Raw genomic sequence first — 23,920 nt, forward strand, 5'->3', positions numbered from 1 at the left:
TTTTTTCCTCCATATTTTCAGTTATTTCCTTTTCAAATTCTCTTTTCATCAAATACCATAAGCAGAAGAAAAAAACATCCAGATGGCCTGACAAGCTCAGCCAATTTTCTTCAGCTACATTGACTGAAAACACTAGACAACTTTGAGAAATTTTCTACACAGAAACCACTCTAAACCCCTGACTTGCTAACTATGGATGATAATTCAATAAAATGTTAAATAGTTCATTAAATAAGCCTATAAAATGACTTTTATACACATCCTGCTAAACTGAGAGATAGAGACCAACAGCAGATAAACACACAAGTTTAAAGTCTTAAACACCTTTAAAAAGGTATTGGTACGTAAATCTATCAATGTACACACGTGTAAATAAAACAAACACACAAAGCAAATTTTGAATATTTATTACTAAACCAGAAGTCTTATGTTCAAAACTTTGAAAATACTCCAAACTTTACTGTGAAGGATTGTAGCAAAATATTTTTTGTACAAAAGACTAGCAAAAATTTTAAAGAAACCTATATATACTTTTCACTAGTAACATTTCACAACTTTTTCCTCATCTTTTCCTTCTTCTTGGACACTTTGCCATCCTAAGTTATGAAAATAAAATAAAAATTCATTGAGTACAAAAGTGAGAAGGTTTCCATAACTGCAAAGAAAATAAGAAAAGGTTGATGTTTTATGTTATTATGTAAACCTGATAATAATGAAATTAGTACCATTTCTTTTATAATTCTTTTTGAACATTAGAGATGTTGCATTTTACAGTTACATAAACTGCAAAACTCCTTCATAAGCATGTAAATGTTTGTACATTTACACTTTTTAATACACTGTGACAAGTCTAATTCATTTGCTTTGCTTAAGTTCTAATCTATAAGCACTTTTAATGATATACAGGTTAAATTAACTCAATACTATAAATGATTGTCAACTTTTAATCTTCAACATTAAAACACGTTAGACATTTAGTTCTTCAATAATCAATGAAACTATTTTACAAATTTAATAATCTGTTCTAAACTATGCATTCAAAATTGGGTAGTCAAAATTAGCCCTCTTCAACATTTAAATCTGTTTTTCTAATTAACATGTTTAAAAAAATTATTTTAAATCAGATTATTTAAGTAGCTAATAACTATCTCCAATTCAACCCTTAAAAATTTTCACATGCTTAAGCTTCAGTGATAGTTTAAATTTGTTATGATTAAGTTACAAAAGACTGATTGTAAAATGTGTTCTAACTGACAATTAAATATTTTTGTGATGTGAAAGCATTATGTTGAAAAGGTTACCTTTTCTTTTTCTTTCATTGCTGAAATGTCCATTTTTTCCTGATTAACAAATAAATAAGACATACTAAAGTAGGGAACAAACTATCCTCATATATGCAAACAAATTCCATGTTAGCAGATGATAGCAGCATACATTATCATATTTTCCAAAGATCAAAATGGAATGTGATTTATCAAATTACAAAAATTGGTCAACTCAACACTCATAAAATCACATGCTTACATGTGGTTTAAAAAAAGCCTTAGCCTTTTCATGGTAAAATTAAATTAAAACAGAGTAAATAAGCTCATTAAAATAACTATTCATTAAAAACGAAAGTATTTTCACAACAAAAATAAATTAAATTTCTTGGACACAGAACCATTTATCAAACTATTTAATGAAACACAATTTTTATTTCAAAATTATAAATATTTGTTTCCCCAACACAAATATTCCACAAATTATGTTCAGTGCTTGAATCAAAAGAAAACAGAATACACCACCATTCCCCTTGTAAACTATCAGTAAGAATTACCAACTTTAATAACACTTTTGAGATTTTCTTAGTAAATGAACTCATGAAACAATATATTTCACTTACCTTTTTAATACTACCTCCCTTTTTTCTAAAAGAAAAAAAAATTCTAAATTTATCACACTACATTTCAATATTTATTCATGTAATAAATATGATAAGTGAAAAATATTAAAACATAATGATGCTAAAAATTGATATTTATAAACATCAAAATTTTGACAACTAAATGTTCACTATCCTTTTGAGCTTATATTTACAATCATCCCTCAAACCTCTCTCAACATCTTCAATATACTTCAAGTTATTTCTACCCTGGTTGTTTTTAAGTATAATTATACAGTGTGTGTAAACTGGTTTAAATTTTCAATATAACTATAGGCTGTGCATGTACCTTTGACCTATCCAATGTGAAAGGGTGAATAAATATTATAGTTTTAATTTTACTTATTAATGAGAATACTAAGGGTGAGACTTTTCTTTAAATAGTGATTTGAAATCAACTTCAATGTTCAGGTCAAGAATAAAATACTTGTCAAGTGTCATTACCCATTATATTCTATCTTTGATTTTATTCACATTATATAAAAAATGCTTTCACAGATATACGTGCTTCCAAACAAAACACATTTAGTACAAAGTTTGTAGTTTGGAAAAGCAGTCCAGAAACAAACACCTAAAAACTATCACAACATCCATTTTTCCTTTTTTAATAACAAAAGTTAAACTGCAACTCACAAAGTTCCAGCTGAAGATTGGAGGGCTGTGTCTCAACAGTAATTTCCACTGGGTTGTTAAACAGCTCAAGACTCAACTTTAAATTGTCAAAGTCCACAAATCTTTCTACAGACTCGTAAGAAATATTCATTTTTTTTATGCAAAAGTTGAAAAGTCTTTGTGCCACCATCTACCAACAATTGAAGGGTAATATTGAGGCACACATTAAGTGGAGTTTATTCAAAAAGCTTCAATGCATCCCATCAGTTGGGAGAAATTCTGCTGTCTACTTTACAATCTGAGTTTCAACACATTCAAGTGATCAGTCACATCTCTCAGTGACATGAAAGAAGCATCTATCTTGCAGTTAACCAATATATCAGCATATTCTCAATTTTATCCTTCTGAAGGAAGCAGTGTATTTTTCTAAGTGAAATGAAATGCTGAAGATACTTCCCTGTAATTAAGCATCTAGTATTCAAATACAATGATAAATCACCAAGTTCTGCATCTACAACTTCTAAAACAAAACAATATGAATTTCTTATGTCTTTGAAATTTGTTACTGCCTCTTTTGATGTTTATTATGTTGGTTACAGCATGCTTCCTGATGTACAATATAGAGAAGACTGGTAGTATTCACTCCACTTTAAAAAAACAAAACAAAAAAAAACTAATCCAACTTGATCACCAGCTTTTGCACCATTAGTTACAATGAAGGAGAACTTATGAATCCTACCATATTCATTAACAACACAGATAAGTATTGCATAAATTTCAGATCCTTTTGTACTGTTATCTAAAGATTAAAACTTTGGCAGTTCATGTATTGAGAAATCTTCTATAATAGTGCAGATAAAAAAACTTGGCATTTGAGAGATCTGTGCTTTAATCCAAAGCAATTCAAAAGTATTTACTTTTCTGAACAATAAATTTTAGTTCGAAGGAAACATTAATTTACTTTACTTAACTGTCCTCATTACAGTCTGATTGGTTGGTTGATTTAGTGTTTTATGGCAAAAAGCAGCTAGGCTATCGCTGCCAAACATCCGCCAAAAAGGTAAAATCAAAGTAAATGTAGTAAAATTCATAAAATGAAATGAATGTAAAACAAAAGAGTTAAAAAAACAACAACAAATAACATAAAACCAATGTTTACATCTAGTCTACAATGTTAAGGGAAAAACTACAGTAAGAGAAGTTGTGAAGGACTTTCTGTAGCATAATGGTAATTATTATAACCCACCAAGAAGACCAACAGGTTAGTACAAAAACCACCATTAGTCACATGAAGTTGGCCTTTCCAGTATTGGTGTTAAGTTATATAACGTTACGGCCATTTTCTAATTTCAAATCAAACCAGAAAGACCGATTCTTAAAAGGGAATCACATTAGAAAAGGATTAATGTATAAACTAAAAAACTTAAATGGCATTAAAAAATTAATGGCCTTTATAAAACTAAAAACTTTCCCAAGGTGGACAGTATCACCATCACCAATAACACTATTATGGGCAAACCTTGCAACAGAACATGTTTAAAATGGTGCTGTCTTTGAGAGTCGTAACGACGACAAGAAAGTAAAATGTAGCTTATTGTGATCCGAGTGTTACACAGACTACACACTGGTCCATCAGTTCTAGATAAAAGAAAACAATGAGTTAAAACTGTAACCAATGCATAGTCTAGTTAGAACAACTTTCTCCTTCCAATCCTTATGGAAGCAAGACAGTCAAAGTCCAATATAGGGTTTTATTTGGAAAAGCTTGTTTTTGCATTGCTCACTCCAAGTTGACTGCCAGCTGGTACAGAGCCGAGCCTTGAATACAGGATCATAGTCCATTTATGAAATAGGCACAGTGATGATAGTGCCAGAGCAGGCAGATTTAGCTGCTGCGTCTCCAAACTCGTTCCTGCGAATACCAACTTGGCCCAATATCCAGAAAAACTGGATAGAAGTAGATGTTAAAGAGAAATGGGCCAGTCGGTTTTGAACATCAGCAAGAACAGGGTGTGAACCAACGTGAAGTGATTCCAGGTCCAATACAGAACTAAACAAGTCTGTATAAATTGTGCAGTTTGAGTACTGCTTAACTTCTATGTGATCCAGGGCAAGAGAAATGGCATACAGTTCAACAGGCGACACAGAGACTGTAGAGGAAATTCTGCATGCAACCACCAAACTGCAACAAACCATAGAAGAGCCCACAGTCACCTGATTTCAAACCATCTGTATAAATAGGAATGGAAAGATTGTTCAGTAAATAAAAAATGGTACTCCAATGGGAGTATCTGCTTTCCTCAGACGACTTAAAGATAGGTCACATTTGGGGACTGTAATAAGCCATGGTGGGATGGGCTGACCAGTGGATACTGCAATGTTATCCAAGAACAGGTCCAATTCATCCAACTGCACCTGGATACGAAGGCTGAAACGAGCAATGGTAGATCATCTAGTCTGAAAAAGTATGACCCACCAAGGAAGGAAAACAACTCCAGGTGGGATGCTTTAACAAGAAACGAACTTTCAAAGCATATAGTAAAGACAGATGAAAACGGCAGAGGTGCAAAGAAAGTTCATGAGACTATGTATAGGCTCTGAACTGGGGAGGTGCAAAAAGCTCCAGTGCACAGCCAAAGTCCTTGATGATGAATGGGATCCAGCATCTTTAAGGCCAAGGGTCTATAGTTGAGTTTCGATCAAATAAGACAATGATATACCTTTAGCATAGAACATCGATCTGTTCCGAAAGTGGTAGAAGACAGGATACAGAGGATGTTCAGTGCTCTTGTACATTTGACCCGTAGCTGCAAAATGTGTGGTATAAAGGTCAGCTGATGGTCAAAGATAAGCCCCAAGAACTTGGTCTCAGAGACCACAGGCAGCACAACTTCACCGATACGGAGTTCAGAATCAGAGTGAATACCCTGTTGGCAGGAATAGTGCATGCAAAAGATTTGAGAGAGAAAGTAAAGCCATTTGCTGTGGTCCACTTCAGTAAACAATTGAGGGCAGCCTATAGCTGCCACTCAATATACCTCATATTCGACGACTGACATGAGATGTGAAAGTTGTTGACATAGAGCCGGTTTGCAACAGTGAGAGGGAGTTGTTCAGTGATGGCATTAATCTTTATACTGAAAAGTGTGACACTCAAAACATATACCTGAGGGACTCCAAGTTAATGTAGAAAAGGATGGGAAAGTGTCGAACCCACACGAACTTCAAATCTTCTGTCCATTACACATTAGTTAATAAAAATGGGCAAATAGCCACGTAACCCACATATAAGAAGGTCTTGCAAAATGCCATACCTCCATGTTGTGTCATAAACCTTCTCAATGTCAAGGAATATTGATACAACATGTCATTTGAGAAAGGCTTCTATGATTGACGTTTCAGGTCGAATCAGGTAGTCCATGGTGAAGCGCTGTTGTTGAAACCCATACAGAGTGGGCAGAAGTAGGTTGTTTGAGTTGAGGAACCAAACAAGATGAGCATTAGCCATTCTCTCTAAGGTCTTAGAGAGACAGCTCGTCAAAGCAATTGGACGGTATTTTGAAATCTTGGGATCCTTCCCCGGCTTAGAGAAAGGTAGGACAATAGCCTTGTGCCAGGCATCAGGAAAAACATTCTCCTGCCAGATCCGGTTAAAAACAATTAGAAGAATAGCAAGAGAAGCACAATATAGATGGCGCAGCATGTCATAGTGTACATCATCTGGTCCAACCAATGTACTGCCACACTGATGAAGGGCCAGTTTTAGTTCCACCAGTATAAAGGAACGATTATAGTCATAGAGATAATCAGCTCGAAAGGAAAGAGGTGATCACTCTGCTTGAGTCCTGATGGTTAAGAAGGTGGAGGAAGAAGCAGAAGTGCTAGATACCTGGCAAAAGCTTTCACCTAGAGTATCAACGATGCTCTGGATATCAGCTACTTCCTAGCCATCAGAGAGTAAGATTGAGAGAGGGGAACAGAATTGTGTTGCTCACTGACCGTTTGAATTTTGTGCCATATGACTTTGGAACTGGTGGTAGAAGATATGCCAGTTGTGAACTTAATCCAAGATTTCTTCTGGCTTTGACATCTTACTCACCGAGCATGTGCACGGGCTCACTGGAAAGCAATGAGATTTGAGAGTGTGGGATATCTACAGAAAGTATCCCAGGCTCGTTTTTGAGCCTTCCATGATATGTGACAGGCAGGATTCCACCATGGACGAGGATATAGTGGCAAATGTGTCGAGGTTTTAGGAATACATTGAGCAGCTATTGTGTATAATACAGTCAGTTACTGATGCCACACAGTCATCTATTGATGGCTGACAGACAATGGCAGGACAATGTTCTGCAAGAGAAGAGCCAGTTTGCCTGATCTATCGACCTCTATGGATCCTGCCCTGCGTCAATTGGACAGGTCTTTGTTGTTGGAAGACGACTTCAGTGACTGAGGATGTGAATGAATGATTGTTTTGCATCTTGGGGTGGGAGAAGATGATGTATCCGAGGAAATGTCTTTACTCGGAACAAAAGGATATGGATCTCGGGGTTTGTTGGAATGTACGTAAAGGACAGAGATGGCTGTAGAAGTTAATTCATCAACTTTTTTAACGATGGAGGTCAAAAGGCTTTTCATTTGTTTTGACAACAATTCTTTTGGAGGCACAGAGAGATCTGTCTGCAGTTCCACTGTAGTTGTGGAACAAAGTGCAGCAGCATATGTCCAAGATGAAGCAGGGGACATTAATTTTTGAGCCTCAAGATAAGTAATGTTATGAATTGTTTTCAAATGCTGCAACTCTTTTTCTTCCAACCATTTAGTGCAAAAACAAAAGTAGGATGGGTGAGAGCCGTTGCAATTGACACAATGTGGGTCCATTTCCCACTCATAAGCATCATGGTCCTTGTCACCACAATGAGAACATGTCAGGAAACCATGACATGACGTCTTTGAGTGACTAAACCTCTGACACTGAAAACATCGGAGAGGGTTTGGAATGTATGGTCGTAAGCTGCAATTAAGATAACCAGCCTTGATATTGGCAAGTGCACGTGGTGATGTAAATGTCAGAACGAGGATATTGGTCGGCAATGTAACTCCATCTTTGCGAGTGGAGATACACCTCACTGTAGAAACTCCTTGAGTGGAGAAACCAGTAAATATTTTTGACTCAGGGATGTTCTTTAAATCCCTCTCAACAATAACTCCTCGTGATGAATTCAAAGTAGCATGATGTATAACCTCAATAGGTTTTTCCCCAATTGCCTTTGAATTCAAGGAGTTCACTGTGTTGAGATGTGGATGTTTCCACCAATACATCATCAGATCAAAGGTCCTTCACTGACTTTGGAGAGCCAGCAACTCCCTCCAGTCCCTTCTGAATAAAACGGGGAACATTTGCCCTGAAGGTTTCTCTGAAAGATAATGTAGGATAAGAAAATGAGGTACAACAGGTGGTACAGATGTTGAAGATTGCTGCTCAGAAACTTCAAGAAGTGGTCGTTTATCTGTTGACTTTTTTCACTATTTTATTTAAATTTTTATTTGGAGGATCCATAAGAAAAGGTAATTTTGGTGCTCACTGATCCCACCCACCATGGATCCCTACAAGGGGATGGACTACAATGTCAAACAAGGATACTGCGGTAATGCCAGGGTTTCATAAGTACTATATCCAAATACTGGCATCAGACACAATGTCCACATCAAATGTTGAGAACTTCCAACACTGGTACTTGGTTGACCCTGCCCCAAGTGGACCAGCTGATGACCTAAAGGGGACCACCCCAAAGCTGCCCACCTACAGGAATTCAAGGCCAAAGTGGTGTGTTAGGGTTGGACCTCCTCAACCACCAGGATCCTCTTCTCCCATTCATGTGTCACCATACACGGCAAAAACATGGGTGGATGTTAAGATCCCAGAGGAGGTAAACTGAAAGAACAGAACCTTCCCTGGGAGGTCCCCTCACCACGTACAGGAATCCACACCGAGGGGCATTGCATTCTGATACAAGAAATTTTAAAAATTCCTGATCATTTTATCATCCCTAAATGCCCACTCTGTTCTCACTTCACAGTGATATATGATTTCCTCTTTTTCAAATATTTATTTTTCACAAGCACAAGAGAGAATTCATATGATGTAGTAAGGCTTGCATTTTGAGGTTTTGCACACCTAATTGAAGTGCATTTTTGTTTTTCACATTTTGTTTAAGTCCTTCAAAATATTATTCTCCTTCATACAGGTCACACTTTATCTTGTGTTCTATGTCATAACAGTTCCTCATATTGTATTCCTTTGAAAAAAGGAAAAAGAAAGGAAAAAATAGTATTTTCCCACTGTTTCAAGAAAACAAATTATCTTCCAAGTTCAAGTTAAGTGCCCTGTTTTTCTCAAAAACATTTTGTGGCAAATTAATTTTGCACATCACTGAATATATTTTTGGTTACTGACAGGTACAGACACAAGCACTATGATACTAAATTCACCCAACACATCATTCCTTGCATGATACAGATTAACTAATCAAGCCTAACAAAAAAAAAGTAGATCATGTTACACAGCACCACCTAGTACTACTAGTCAATCACAGCTCGAGTTCAAAAGTAACCACAGCTTGTGTTTCATGTGTTATGAGCAATATATAAAATAAACAATATTACTTCTTTGTAGTGTACAAAACAGTAGTCCTAGACTAATCTTACAACTGGTAGAAAGAATAGGATTTGTGCAGTCTGATATAATTACTTCAAGAAAGAAGAACAGTCATACATGGCTTATTAAATTTTCATTGACATGCTCTTTAAAGCACTATTTGTTTTTCTGCAATTTTCACTGAACAAAAGCATTTCTCATCTTTATTAAGGTTTTATGGACAAAATGATATTCTTCAAAGACCTATGGACCAAAAAATCATCTCATAAGGTCAAATATAGCCTGCAATCAGACTACCCTGCTGATACTTCATTACAATAAAATATTAACAATCCAAAAATGGTAGGAAGTTAGGTTGTTCAGAAAAGTACATCACCAGAAAACTCAAACATAAAACATTTTGAATGATACATTTGACTTTTCTTCTGGAATATGCATTTTTTGTGTTAAAGTTAGCATAAGTTTCACACACACAAAGTAATTAAAATGCTTTTACTTCAATTTTTCAGGTGTTACTTGCTCTTCCTCATCTTCATCCTGGGAAAAAAATTTTTTTGATTTCATCATTACAAACTCCAAGTTAATGTAAAGAAAGCTCATGAGCACTGAAAATCAACATTTTGCAAAGTTTAGAACTATACGTAGTAAAATAAACAAAATTCACATAGACAAAAGAAAAATGGTCTTCCTAGCAGACAGAGTTTATCAAATATTAAGCTTTTATCAATATCTTTTACATTCCAAAATATTTTTTATATTCTTTATTAGTTGTGTTAAATTCTACTAATCTAAAGCATTTTATCAAGTAGAATTTAAATGTTTTATAACATGTTATATAAATAGAACAACACTTATGGGCTACATAAACTAACACTTCTCAAGTCTACATCTGAAGAAATATTTCATTTCCTAATGTATCAAAATTGCAATAGAAAATGTAAAAATGTCAAATTAGACTGAATTATTTGACTATAATTAAATGAAACACTGAAGACAAAGCAAAATGGTCTTTCAATACTTACAAGATAGTTCTGAAGCACTATTTGCACACTAGTTAGTAAAAAAGTCTTGTATAGCAGTCAAATACAGATATTTTTCAGCAGAAGTTAGACATTTTAAAACAGTAGTTACAAATAAAATCAGAGCAGATACCTCATCTTCATCTTCATTGTCTTCTTCCTCATGAGAAACTTCCATTTTTGCAATCTATAAAAATGTGAAAAATATTTTGACCTTTTTCATAATGCATATAACTTCACATTTAAAATAATGCATGTTTATACTACAATCAATTTTATATATATCAAAGAGCATTTATAAATTGAGTATTTCATCTTATAGTTCCTCAAATTCATAAAATTTTTCATCTGAAATTAAATCATAAAATATCAAAGTTAAAAGTTAAGAAAACAAATGTCAATCAAAAGAAACAAAAACTATTATCTAATTTGACAATAGTTTACTTGAGAACTAACCTTCATGATTACCAATTTCAGGTCTTATATTGTTTTCTGAAAGTGGAATTATGTAATTAATGCAAGTCCTTATAATTAGTAGTATGACTAATAGTTAATGCACTTACACCATCAGCTTAGAATGGGTAGTTGCCTTAGAATTGTGTTGTTCAGTCTTACCATTAAAATGGTAGAAGATTGTAGACCTCTTATTTACAAATGCATTTGGCAACTTAAGTTAGCTAGCAAATTTACTTTGCATGAATAAACCTACCTTTAGTATTTGGCACTATAGATTCGATACAGCATGTGTATCTTCACAAAATCCTATAGACTTCTAGTAAAGATTACAAGCATTTTGTAAACCAAAAATCTGATTTTTTAATGAAATATTTTCACTGAAGATTTATTTGTTAAAATAGAGCATTTCGTTACCAGTCTGAGTGAAAAGTGATTTCATGTTATGAATAAGAAAACTATTCTTTGTTCCCCAAATCTCATCATTTGCATAATCTCTAAAACTTCCTAAATACATTTCATACATTTGTTTTCAGCAAGACTATTTTATTTTCTATACTCTAACAATGTAGGGTATGTCACATGACCAACATCATAAAAAATAGAATGCAAATTATGCTTGATGCCAAAATGACTACATTTTATAACACAAAAATGTGTAGTCTAAGTAACTTGAGTTATGTAAAAATATATTTACATATATATTTATTATGCTTTATTAAACTGACCTTCCAGTCATACCCAGCTAATGACATTACGCAACTTGCATTGACCTGGTGCATGTGCACTCAGGTCAAGTATCCAGTTATAGAAAACTGACCTTTAGTCTTCCTCGTATTGGCTGTGTTTCAGTGAACTAATAATTTGTAACATGCAATCAACATTTCAATTATTAAACATACATATATTTATGTATACAGATTATTACCATTTAGAAATAAATTATTAAACATATTCTTTTAATATAAACAATAAATCAAGAAGCTGAACAAACAATTCTTTTCTCACTACAACCTTTGTATTTTGTTGCTGACAGTTGCTAAGCCTTTCAAAACTTCACACATTGAGGATATCAAACAATTGAATAACACAGTTGAATAACCAACAATCATAAAAAAACTTCACCGATACCATGGAATTCCACTAATTTATTAAGCTTAGTTACAGTAACTAAGATGTATTTAGACTTTAAAAAATGTTAAACTTTGAGCAGACTAAAGACAACATTTATACCTCATTGAAATCTTGGATCAAAAGAATGTTGTATCATATTCAGAGATTAAAATAGAGAAAACATCTCTTGGGACATTCTAAGATGTTGATTGGTTATTCACATCATGTGTTAAAGCAAGTGTATACAAGGAACTGCTTTCAAAAATGGAAAGAGGTGAACAGGGCTACTGCATTTGATTCATTACATAAGCCATATCGCAGTAAAATAAAAAGATACAAGGTTCAAATCTTGTATTCTAGCTTAAAAATATCAGTAATTTGAGTTCCTAATTTGTACAAAACATTAGTATTTAGACATTACAAACATCTTATTTTAAGTAGTGCTGTATTCAACATTCCACGACTCACTAAAATCTATATTTGGATGCATTCTTTTAAAATTTATGTTTAAATTAAGAAATTAACTCATATATATAAAATGTGAATTATAATTTACAATTTGATTCCAAACTTACTGACATAAATTCATAAAATAGTAGTTTAACAAAATTTTGAAAGAAAGTCAGCAAACGCAATGACATAGAACTTGATCTATGACCCCTCATGTCGGAGTTAATGCTAAACAACTTAGAATACATTGATTTTTTTTCTCTAAATTCAGAGTTTCATTACCTTCACATCTTTATTAATAGAATAAATTTACAAAAGATAAACCTTTTTTGGTAATCCACCAGTTTTTTTTCCTTTTCTTTTTTTGCCTGTTAATTCAAGTGATACTTGTTCTTCCTCTGCTTCTTCATCCCCATTTTCACTAATAATTTCATCTTCAAGGTATTCTAATTGATGAAAGTAGGTATTATAATCATGAACTGTATACATTTGTACTTCTATATCTAATCAATCTAAAAATAACCTTCTGGCTATACATTTATTCTAGGCTGATTCTTTTCTTAACCAGGACTTCCTTCTAGGAAAGTAACTTAAAGGTAACTGAAAATAAAAACCTACCACAGTAATTCAATGTATGAATAGTTTAATTAAAAACTGTTTTCAAACCAAAATTATAACTTAATTTTTACACATACTAAATATTGTTTATGCAATGTATATATTTAAGATTTAAACACAAGTACTTTCATTTGAAAACTGCTTTCAGCCAAATTTATACAATATTTTTAAAATACTACATGATGAACTTTACAATTTATACCTAAATTTTTTTAATTAGTAAAGATAAAAAACTGGATCAATGCATCGTTCTGTTTCCCCAAAGAATTTAAGTGTACATTTGAGATTAAGGATATACTGATGTTTCATATACAAGTATTTACTCACAGATGGCTAATATTAGTTTCTGATCAAAATGGTTTTAATACTACAAAACAAAAGTATAATAAACACACATACTTATGATTATATTAAAATCAGTAAATTTACAGGAACAATGAAGCCCATAATCTAAGCACAGGATCTCAAATGATCAGCAGGAGACAAAGAACAGAGAAACCAAGACCAGAAACACAGAGTTAATAAATGAAAAATCACAGAAAGTGTGCTGAAAGACTAAATCTCACAATGTTAGGTCGCTGCAACATCACAGATTTATGAAAAAATATTGCCTTGAGAAGCTTCACATTGTAGGAAATACCCCTTAACACTCTTACGAAAAGACGTTTCTAGTCCTGATTTCTCCAAGCCCGTTCCCCTGGCTGTGGTTTCGCTAGATAGTAGATAGGGACAGTGGGAATCTCGTTAATCCATTCATTAATGGATTTAAATGGCAATTTCATTTAAATACAAAATTATTAGCCTAACATTAATAACCTTTTAAGTTGCTCTGGGGCCTATTAGGCCCCACTTTTCGTAGGAGTGTTAAAGAACTCACATCTGAGATCTTCAAATGTTCACTCTCACTATATTTAATTTAATATCACATAGTAAAGCAGAGGCTGGGATAGACATTGCTGTTTGATCAGATACTTAACATGAGTAATTAATATTACAACAGTTGTAAATGGAACAATTACCAATGCAAGTTACAAACCATCTAAATAGTTCACCCCTTACTAATATGCATTCAAATCAACTATTTGTATATAAAAGGTAACTCATTAGACACATTAGTTAATGCTACCATGAAGAAATTCAAGATGCTGAAGGTATAGCAGTTCTTAGCCAAACTGCAACTGCTTACAGACACGTTAGCTACCTTTAGCTTCAATGAAATACACAAAGCCATGAATATAACTGAAGATGGAGCACCAAGGTTCAATGGTATAAGTATGTTCATCTTTCAGAAGCTTAAGAAACCAAATTGTTGGAGTACCAACAGCTAGACATCCCTGAAATATGGTTGATACCTTTTATCAAACATTTAACCAAACCAACAAAGGATGGTTCTGGTCTCAAGTTCTACAAAATATCAATGCAAAGATCCAAGAGAAGGCTGTAGCTAAGGTTTGCCTATCAGATGAACCACTGTTACCATCATCATTAGATTGTGTTATTGCAGTGGAAGAAAAACTTAATCATGAATGCTAAATTTACAGTTGACACAAAGGAAGGCTTGTAAGCTGAACAGAACACCTTGTCAGGAGCTTTAGATCTAAATTATGCTAAAGTAGTGTAGCTGCCCATTCTTGTTTATAAAACACTTAGAATGTTTGTCAGATTAAAGTAACTAACTACCAGAAGTAGAAGCAGAAAGCATGGAAGTTGTAATCACACTGAATCATCAAAAATACCAGTCTGCTTCAAGAATCATTCCTTTTGCTAGTCCTCTTCAAGAACTACATCATGGATCTAGTTCACCTTCACAGTATAAACTCTACTGACAACACTTAAGGAAATACAGCAGTGGCTCTAATAAAACTGAAAATTAAAAACACGATGCAACTACCCCTCAGAGGGTGAGTAAATGGATACTATAAACACAAAAACACAATATTGTCATAAGACACAGTTTATAAGGACAATCCATAACAAACATTTGTGGGTAATGAAGTGCCTGAAGGATACCTTTAATCCTTTGACCACAGGCATCCTTTAATGTGCATGAGGTTTTTAGCAATTTAAATTCAAAATTAAACTAATTTTTTATGTTATACTACTTCATACAGCATAAAATCATAGCTAATAATCAATATTTTAATAGTAAAACTTCTTAATTTTATAAGGTAATATAAAAAGAAAATCCTGAATTTCCCGAAGTGTGAGAAATGTGATGTTTTCTGCAGGAATACCCTCTTCTCTAATTTATTCATAATCCCTCCAATGAGTAAAAAATAATAATTTCCTATAATATCATCACTCAGACAAATCATAATTTTCCTAGCCTTTACTCTTGTTAGATTACAAAGACATCAAATAGAAAATCAGATCCCTCTTGCCATATCCTCAACTTTCAAGATTTGTTAGTGGTTATCTGTTACATTTAATACTACATCACTTACAACCAACAGAAAGCCAAGGTTTTCATCTATCAAATGATATATCATGTTACACTTTTTTGTTCAGAGAATTGTCAATTCAACTTTCCTTCCCACAGGAAGCATATCAACTAGCTAAGCTGTGTAACTGCTCTTATTGCACAGTTAAAAAGACAAAAAATTATACTTGAGACACTATTTGCTTTTCACATGTTGTTATTCCTTGTTTAGTGTATTTTTACCATTAGTATTAAAAAGTAGGATTATGTGATGTCAACAGATGAGTGCAAGAAAAAGGTACAGATAAGTACCTCTTGTTTTCATATCTATTCTTTACTTATTATTATTACCATTGTAACAAAAGTATCAAAAATGCAAAAACAGGAAACATTTTAGGTTAGTTTAGATCAAGTAAAATAAATAATAATGATAATACAATAAAAATATTTTCACAAGGCACACACAATTCAGTAGCATAAAATGAGTCCCACATTTCCCAAGTAATTTACAAACTTATAATGATGCAAATACTAGTTAGACAATTCAAGGGGCACTGAAACAAAAATTTATGCATAAATAGATGTTTACCATCACAAGTTTAAAACTACTTAGAATAAACAATTATAGTTTCATGTTCCAATCTAAAGTCATTCTAGAAATAAAGAAAAGATTAATTTAAAAGTTATTTTAAATTATTTGTTTATCCCAACGGTTACAAGGTTGGTTAAACTAACCAACCTTATATTAAGGTAAAGAAAACAGTGAAAATAGTTTTACTATAAACAAAATTTAAAATGTAGTTGTTTTAGAAATTAAACAAATTTTGCAATTTTTGAGATGGAGAAAAGTATTATTAATCTTAACAGTCTTGTCAAAAAAAATGCTATATAATTTTATGAAGATAAACATACTATATTTAAACTTAGTAGCAACTAAACTATAATGACTATGTGGTCATGTAGTCAATTTAACAAAGACCATGTGAAAAGAGTTAAAATGAAACTTAACTTCACTAATAAATTAACACAGTGATTATCAGAGGTACTAAAGGCATCAATACATGGAAAGTTCCAGCTGGATATAGAGCTCAAAATCACTGCTTATTTATATTTTATAAAAGTCATACACTTCCTCTTGAATTATGCATTAATCAATGATTGTTCTGAGTGCTACATAGCTAAATAAAATTTAGATACAAAACATCTTTTTAAGGCTAGTCACAGTATGTACTACAGCCACTCACATCAAGGCCCTAATATATAGAGTGCCTCAGCAGCATTGTAGAGCACCAAAAGAGCTCAGAAGCTAAATTACTGACTAGATCCCAGAAGTTTAAAATAAATTCATTCAAAAACCAAGCTGCTGCCTTTGCCAAAAGAGGCATTCCTGCTCAACAGTGATCCAACAGACACTAATCAAGCAGGAAATTGCCTAAAATGTGCCTTCTATGACAGTCACTTTAAAACCACCACTAGATCTCCAAGATTCACCACATGAAATACAAATGAAAGCTATTAAAATCTGTCAAAACAAGTCTAGGCAGAAAATGTAAAAGCTGGACAGATGGTGAACAAAAAGCCTGTCAGCATTACCACAGATGGTTCATACACTACAGAAAATGAGAGCTTATTGGGCATTTTTATATTTATAAGACTAGTGAAGCATTCAAGCTTCTAAAAAGCAGCAAAAGGATAGAGGTGGAAGACAAAGCAAACCATCCTCCAATTACCGAAAGCAGTAAACTGCAAACAGAGACGACCACCAACATAATAACTGTGACTGAATCAGAGTACTCAGAAATATTCAGTGGTATCCTCAGATGAATGACAGAAAACACAGGAACCACGTAAGAAAATCACCAGGATTTACATCTTGTCATGCAGGGGTAAAGCTAAACAATAAAGATGCCAAATTTACTAGAAAAGCCACATATTAAAATCCATCATAACAGTACTAATTTGATATTGATATTGATTTTTAACATTGTTATACTGTTCGTTATTGAAATGTCACAAATTCATAATTTCTTTTCATAAACATTAAAATTATTTGAATAAATACTACTCTATTACAATATTTAATAACATTCTATAGTTATTACTGGATAAAAAGTAACAACCCATTCGTATATTAAAAACAACGGGTATAAATGGCCCAATCAACCATAAGCAAAATGGAAGGTTTTTACAATATAGGCATAGCTAAGAGCTGTACCTTCAACCTATTCTTCCAAAGCAAAAATTAATAATTCATTCACATCTTCAAAAAGGAACCGTTCAGTTCAGAATCAAAAATACCTCTAATTAATTATATCAGCAAAATTATTTAGTGCTAACTTTTTTAAATTCATAATGATTCTTACATACCAGAAGACCATACTTCTCACATTCAATTATATAAAGAAAATTTAACTTTTACAAAGAAATGCTTGCAATTACTCACCTGCTAAATGCTGACCAAATATAGTTATAGGACCTGACCCTTCTACTAAAGTGAATTTGGCTTCATTGTGTGTTACTAAAAGGTCAACAGAACACTGTAAAAACAAAAATTTTGCATTAAAATCATCTTTATTTAAAAACGAAAACTGAAAATTAAATTACTACAACACAGAAAAATTACCATGCATACATTTTAAGGTTGTTCGTTGTTTTATCTCGCCCAAGAAATTCTTTTACATTTAAGTTAACATTCTTTTGACTATGAACTTGTTTTGGAAAAACTTAAGCTTTTGATGACTTAAACTATACAGCTATAACAAACCTGATCAAACTTCTTATCATCAGTTGACTGAAGACAACAAAGTGTTGTTTTAATTTCATCATCAAGGTACCCTTCTGTTTCTATTTCTATGACATTTAATTCTTGAGAATCTTTGCACGGACCTAAAAGAACCTGAAATTTTACAGAAACAATTTTAAAATGTTGTTATATATGTTGAATGTAATACAGAATGCACACACACTAAATATTTATTGCTAAAAGATCTGCAATAATATAATGAATTATCCTGCCTTTACATGAAAGTAAAAACATGGCTTTGTGTAAAACCTATAGAATTTTTTTTAACAATACAACTATTTTCTAGAGGCTCAGGTTTTTTTATCTTGTCCTTTTAATATTGCAAATTTCATGAATAAGTACACCCATATTACAAGTAAATACAACAATAAACAAGTCAGTCAATTAACCTATAAACAATTTATTTTTATAGCCTCACAGCACAAGACTTTCCTAAACTGCAGTAGTTATCTTTTGGTTTTAATAATATATTTTTGTAATTCCTGTATTTAATGTTTGTTTCAAATAATTTTTTGAATTCTGTGCAATAAAGAAAAATTTCATAACCACTACAATACTTGACATTAAACCACATAAAAAATTCTAAAATATTTAATTACTTTTTTCACAAGTAGACTATGACTAATGATCGCATCTGTTTCTCCTTCTTCCAGTGGATTGAAGACTACCACTTTTGTGTTCTTGTCTAACTTTCCCACTGTATAAGAAGATTTCAACTACAAGAATTAGTCATACAAGTACTTCTACGAAATCCATGGAAAGAGAAAAACAAATATGAAAAAGTCATAAAGACAGTTAGTACATACAATCTTTCTTGCACAATTCTAAATTATTTAATAAACTACCATTGTTCAAATCAGAAAGTCATGTTTTTTATACAATAACAGAAATGAGTGTGTGAGAGAACAAAGTAACATTTAATACCATATATTTTCAATAATTCCAATTATCTATCATGTTAATTATATTTGAAGCTTTTAAAGTTAACTTATACTTTTACTGTATTTAAAAATTTGTTACATCAGATAGTAACCAAACTCATATCTATGACAAGTGATTTATAAGTTCAATAATAAAATTATGACAATAAAAACTAAATAAAAAATTTAATGATTAACCACTATTTAATACTATCCAGTTAAAATAAATACACCCACAATAAGTCATTTATTTCCCTAACAGTTTTAAAGAAGGTTACAGATTGGATATGTGAGCCACTTCTATTTTATTTTTTTTCCAATCCTTAAATAGTGGGCAGATACCAGAGAATTGGAAGTTAGCTAATGTGACTTCTCTTTTCAACGTAGGTGATAAAAACTGTCACAGTAATTATAGACCTGCGAGTGGCCAAACCTTGACTTGTGAGCCACATGCAACTCTTTAATATATAATGTGTGGCTCACAGAAATATGTAGGCTGAGCTCCTTCTTCCATTACAATTAATATAAGAGGTAAATAAAAAAAAAAAAGCTTTATAATTATTTACCAGGTACAAACTGAGAGTCCACTGGATAAAAACTTAAGTTTAACGTTCATGGTGAGTAAATATATTTAAGAATTTAAATCCTTATTTTAATGCTAGATTTGAGTTAGAGATTAAAGAAATTTCAGATCAGCAAGGATTACAGAGGAATTATGCTGCAGAATCAGTAATTGTACAAGCTGGTGCTGACAATGTTAGTTTTAGTGAGCATGGCTTGAGATCTCGTGATTGCAACGTGTGGCTGTGTTGCAGGTAGTGAAATTATCAGAGTGTGAGTGTGATATTGGACACTGTAGAGTTTGGTTCTGTTGCCTGTGTTGGAGATTATTGTTTCTTTTTACTTTTTTTTTTTCTTTCTTTCTTTCTTTTCCTTTTTAATATATATAATAGAAGTGTCTGAAAATTTTGTAAAGGCAGATGGCATCATCAAATTGTAAAAAGTGAAAGTATGAAGATGGAAACAAATTTTAAGCCAGACTGGGAAGATTTTGCATTCACCATTAAAGGAGGTAAACCTTTGTGTCTTATCTGACAATATGTTACTTAGTCATTACAAAACCTGGAACTTGAAATGCAACTATAAAACAAATCCAAAAACTTTTCAAGTCATTATCTACCTAAATCAAAATTACACAAAAACGAGTTAACTGTGTTAATATAAATCACTAAATAACTAGCAAAAACTGTTAGCAATGTCCAATAAGAAAGTTGATACAATGACTGAAGCTAGTTCATTACATTATGAAAAACCTCATGCTAATCCCCCATATTCTAATGGCAAATTTTTAAGAAGAATATAGCTGAAGTTGTTGCAGTGTTAGATCCAAATAACACAAAACTTCAACGACTAATATCTCAAACACCAGCTTCACGCCAGACTATAGAGAGACAAATCTTTCAGATCAGTACTGATGTTGCAGGTAAAATGCAAAATGATTTAAAGAATTCCCTTGCACTCAGCTTAGCCCTTGACAAATCTATAGACATAATACAACCCACAACTGGCAGTATTTCTTTGTTATATTTCCTTTGATATAACTGTGAAGAGATGTTGGACTTAGTGATACTAAAAGAAACAACTTGTGATGTTGACATTAAAAATGCACTTGACAGAGCCTTAACAAATGCTGATATTCCACTGGATAAACTCGTCAGTGTTGCAACAGATAGATAAAGCACCTGTGATGGTGGTGACAATTGCAGGATTAATTGCACTTATGAAAAGTGATCCCAGCTTTCCAGAGTTTTTCCCTGTTCATTACATTATTCATCTTGAACACCTAGCAGCCAGATACTTCAAGGATGGAGATGTTATGAAATTTGTTCTTGAAATTGTCAATTTCATACACTTAAATGGGAAGATCCACTGACAGTTAAAATTGTTTATTGAAGAACTGGAGCTTGAAGATAAATCCAGTGATGTCTCTTTCTACTGCATTGTGAGGTGGCTGTCAATCAGCAATGTCTTAAATACATTTGTGGATCTGTTGGAGCCTATTATTTCTTTTCTTGAAGAAAAGAAAAAATTCTTTCCTCAACTGAGAAATGATGAATGGATGCAAGATCTAATGTTCCTTACTAATATAATAAATCATCTACAAACTCTCAACTTGGCACTCCAGGAGAAGGGTAAGATTGTTTCTGATCTTACTCGGACAATTTTCAGCTTTCAGAAAAAAACAAGACATTCTCAAAGAAATTTTAGTTACATTCCAAATCTCAAAAGGAAAGTAAATACATTCCTTGATATTGAAATAAAAGGTCAAAAACTGGAAGAATACAAAGATAAACTACAAGGAATGCTTGATAATTTCCTAGACAGGTTTGAGAACTTACAGAAGCTGAATCCCTGCTTCACCTTTCTTGTAAATCCATTCATGGTTGATGCAATCAATGATGGTTGTCCAATTCTCGAAGTTTGTTTGATTTACTGTGGTTTTTTTCACTAACTTGTACATATAATATTATATTCTTTTATTACACCTGTGTGTATGTAAAACAGAATTATGAACAAGATCAAATCTCATAAGGATAAAACAGCTGAAAACATACAGTATCCAACTACAGTCTAGCTCAGAATAAGTAAATATAATAAGTGTTATAAGAATTTCAAGTGTTCAAGATAGCTCTAAGTACATTTATGTTTCTAACAGTCTGCAAGTTAAACACAATTTCTGATACATGAACCATCTTTTTAAAGTAAGAGCTGATAAAATTTGATCATTTACTGTGGTTAAGTTTGAGTAATAATACAATTGGTCTTTAAACAGGTTAGCACCTTCTGTTGCTGAAAATATGAAAAGGATCCCAGTTTAAAACACTGTGGAAATTGTTGTAATGAAACAGTTTTTAAATTTTATCTTGATGACTACAGTCAGTTTCTGGGAATGAGCCATCTCATTATAAGAACTGACAATCCAAACAATCATAGGTCTATGTACCTATTACCACAGTTAAAAAAAAAGAAAAAAAGAGTAGCAAGTCATTGGATATCATTTCAGCATAGAAATCACACCAAGCTTGTTTTTACCAAGAACCATAAATAATAGTAACTTGGTTGATAAGAAACTAAAGTTTATTTCTGAAGGTCTGGCTCCAAGAATTTTCTCCAAATTTCACTTTAAAGAGTCATGGCATTACATTCTTTGAAGAAAGATCCTGGAATAAGTTAAATGCTCTTCTGAGATGTGTTAAGAAATCTAAAAGAATCTATACCCAGATTACAAAAACAAAAAGTTGCAAAAATGAAAATCTTACTAATGTAAAGTCAAAATAGACAACATCAAGACAAATGATTATTATATGAAGACAAACTCCCATTACTATTAAGCGTTACATAACTTTATATTCACCCAGGGCTATACCCTGCAATGTATTTCATGCAAACCCCACAAGACTTGGAGTTCAGCCTAAACACTAACGCAAGGCATAGTGGAAATACTATCTTGGATCTTTACGCGTTAATAAACTAACTGCAAATGCTGAAGTAAGGTTTGTTAAAACGTGACATATTCATAACATAACAAGTCTTTATTAAATTATCCTACGCTGTGCACGTACTTCGAGTTATACTTCCAAAGATTCGTATCTCACATTAGTTTCTTTAAAGTGTAATATTATTATTTGTAATTATTTGCATTAAAAATAAAACTGTTCAAAAGTTCTTGTTTTTAAAAAAATATTTTTACTTCCAATTTTCTATTTAAGGCCAAAGATATAATTTAAACTTTCTTGACAAAAAACATTACCACAGTATTAAAAAGTTTAGAAATTTCATAGAAAGCTTATCCAAAAACACCCGTTTCGGAGCTCAACACATGAATATATAATCATTTAGGTTTCAGTAGATAAAGTTCTTACCCCATAGATATTCTTTTGACATTTTGTTCTATAAATTTAACCACCTGAAAATAACTTCAGACGATGAACAACTGTTGCTGAGAAACAAATATCATACAATTACAACTGGTACTCAAATTTCATCTATAATACACCGAAGTTTAAGCCCAACAACTGTAAGTTAACAATTATTCTATCTTTCCCTCGTGAACCAAATAAGAAAATTGCCGCCAGGGTATTTCATATTCTTTGCTTGCTGATTGGATGTAAAGCAGACGGTTTTTGTTTCATATGTTAATTAACTTGTTTGTTTGTTTAAAGAATATATAGTGCATAATTAACGCAGTCAATCCACAAATATTTACACAATTGGGTTCATCTAACATAATTAAACCAGAAATTTCAAATACAGTTACTGGGAGCCCTATTTATATGAGACATGGTTTCATAAATGAAATGATGGTAAAGTGACTGAACTATCTTTTTCAACATGTTGATTTGCTTTAACTATTCAAATTGAGAAACACTTCGTTCTGATTTGAAATTGAAGACAATGAAATTATTCAACATTTATTATTTAATAACAAAAACACTGTTATAAGTATCGTATATCCAGATATATCCAACACAAAATTCCTTTGTATAATAAGAGTTTACAGCGTTATCTAATCGGTAAGCCCCTAGTGGCTCTGCGGAAAATATGCAGTCTCAAATCACTAAAAGTCAGATTACGAGACCTTACACATTTACACATGTGCATTTGCGTTTAACAACAACGCCCTCAGTGACTCAATGGTAAATCTCCAGGTTTTAAATGCTAAAAATCGGGTTTAGATACTCGTGGTGTGTAGAACGCAGGTAGTACATTACGCAGCTTTGTGCTTAACAACAACCAAACTATTTACAAATCGCTTAAATTAAATTATAAAATGTAAATATCGGTAAATAAATGTCTTATTGAGAACTGTGATCGTTGTTGGTTTTGTGAACTTGTTTTTAACTATGTGTAATATTTAGATACTATACATT

At 32.4% G+C, this 23,920-nt stretch overlaps 1 protein-coding gene across 1 annotated transcript; it reads right to left on the reverse strand.

Annotated features, from left to right (window-relative positions):
- Positions 1-391: 391 nt before the first annotated feature.
- Positions 392-23,104, reverse strand: Nph (Nucleophosmin). Its single transcript, XM_076508427.1, has 10 exons — positions 22,913-23,104; positions 18,669-18,766; positions 18,031-18,162; positions 17,710-17,803; positions 12,554-12,675; positions 10,347-10,400; positions 9,691-9,731; positions 1,886-1,910; positions 1,302-1,340; positions 392-596 (listed from the first exon to the last, which is right to left on the reverse strand). Exons 1-10 carry the CDS (start codon positions 22,932-22,934, stop codon positions 549-551), a joined length of 675 nt encoding a protein of 224 aa, XP_076364542.1. The 5' UTR covers positions 22,935-23,104; the 3' UTR covers positions 392-548.
- Between the last annotated feature and the right edge of the window lie 816 nt (positions 23,105-23,920).

The sequence above is a fragment of the Tachypleus tridentatus genome, chromosome 1, assembly GCF_004210375.1.
Source record: "Tachypleus tridentatus isolate NWPU-2018 chromosome 1, ASM421037v1, whole genome shotgun sequence".
In the NCBI taxonomy this organism is placed as follows: Eukaryota; Metazoa; Arthropoda; class Merostomata; order Xiphosura; family Limulidae; genus Tachypleus; species Tachypleus tridentatus.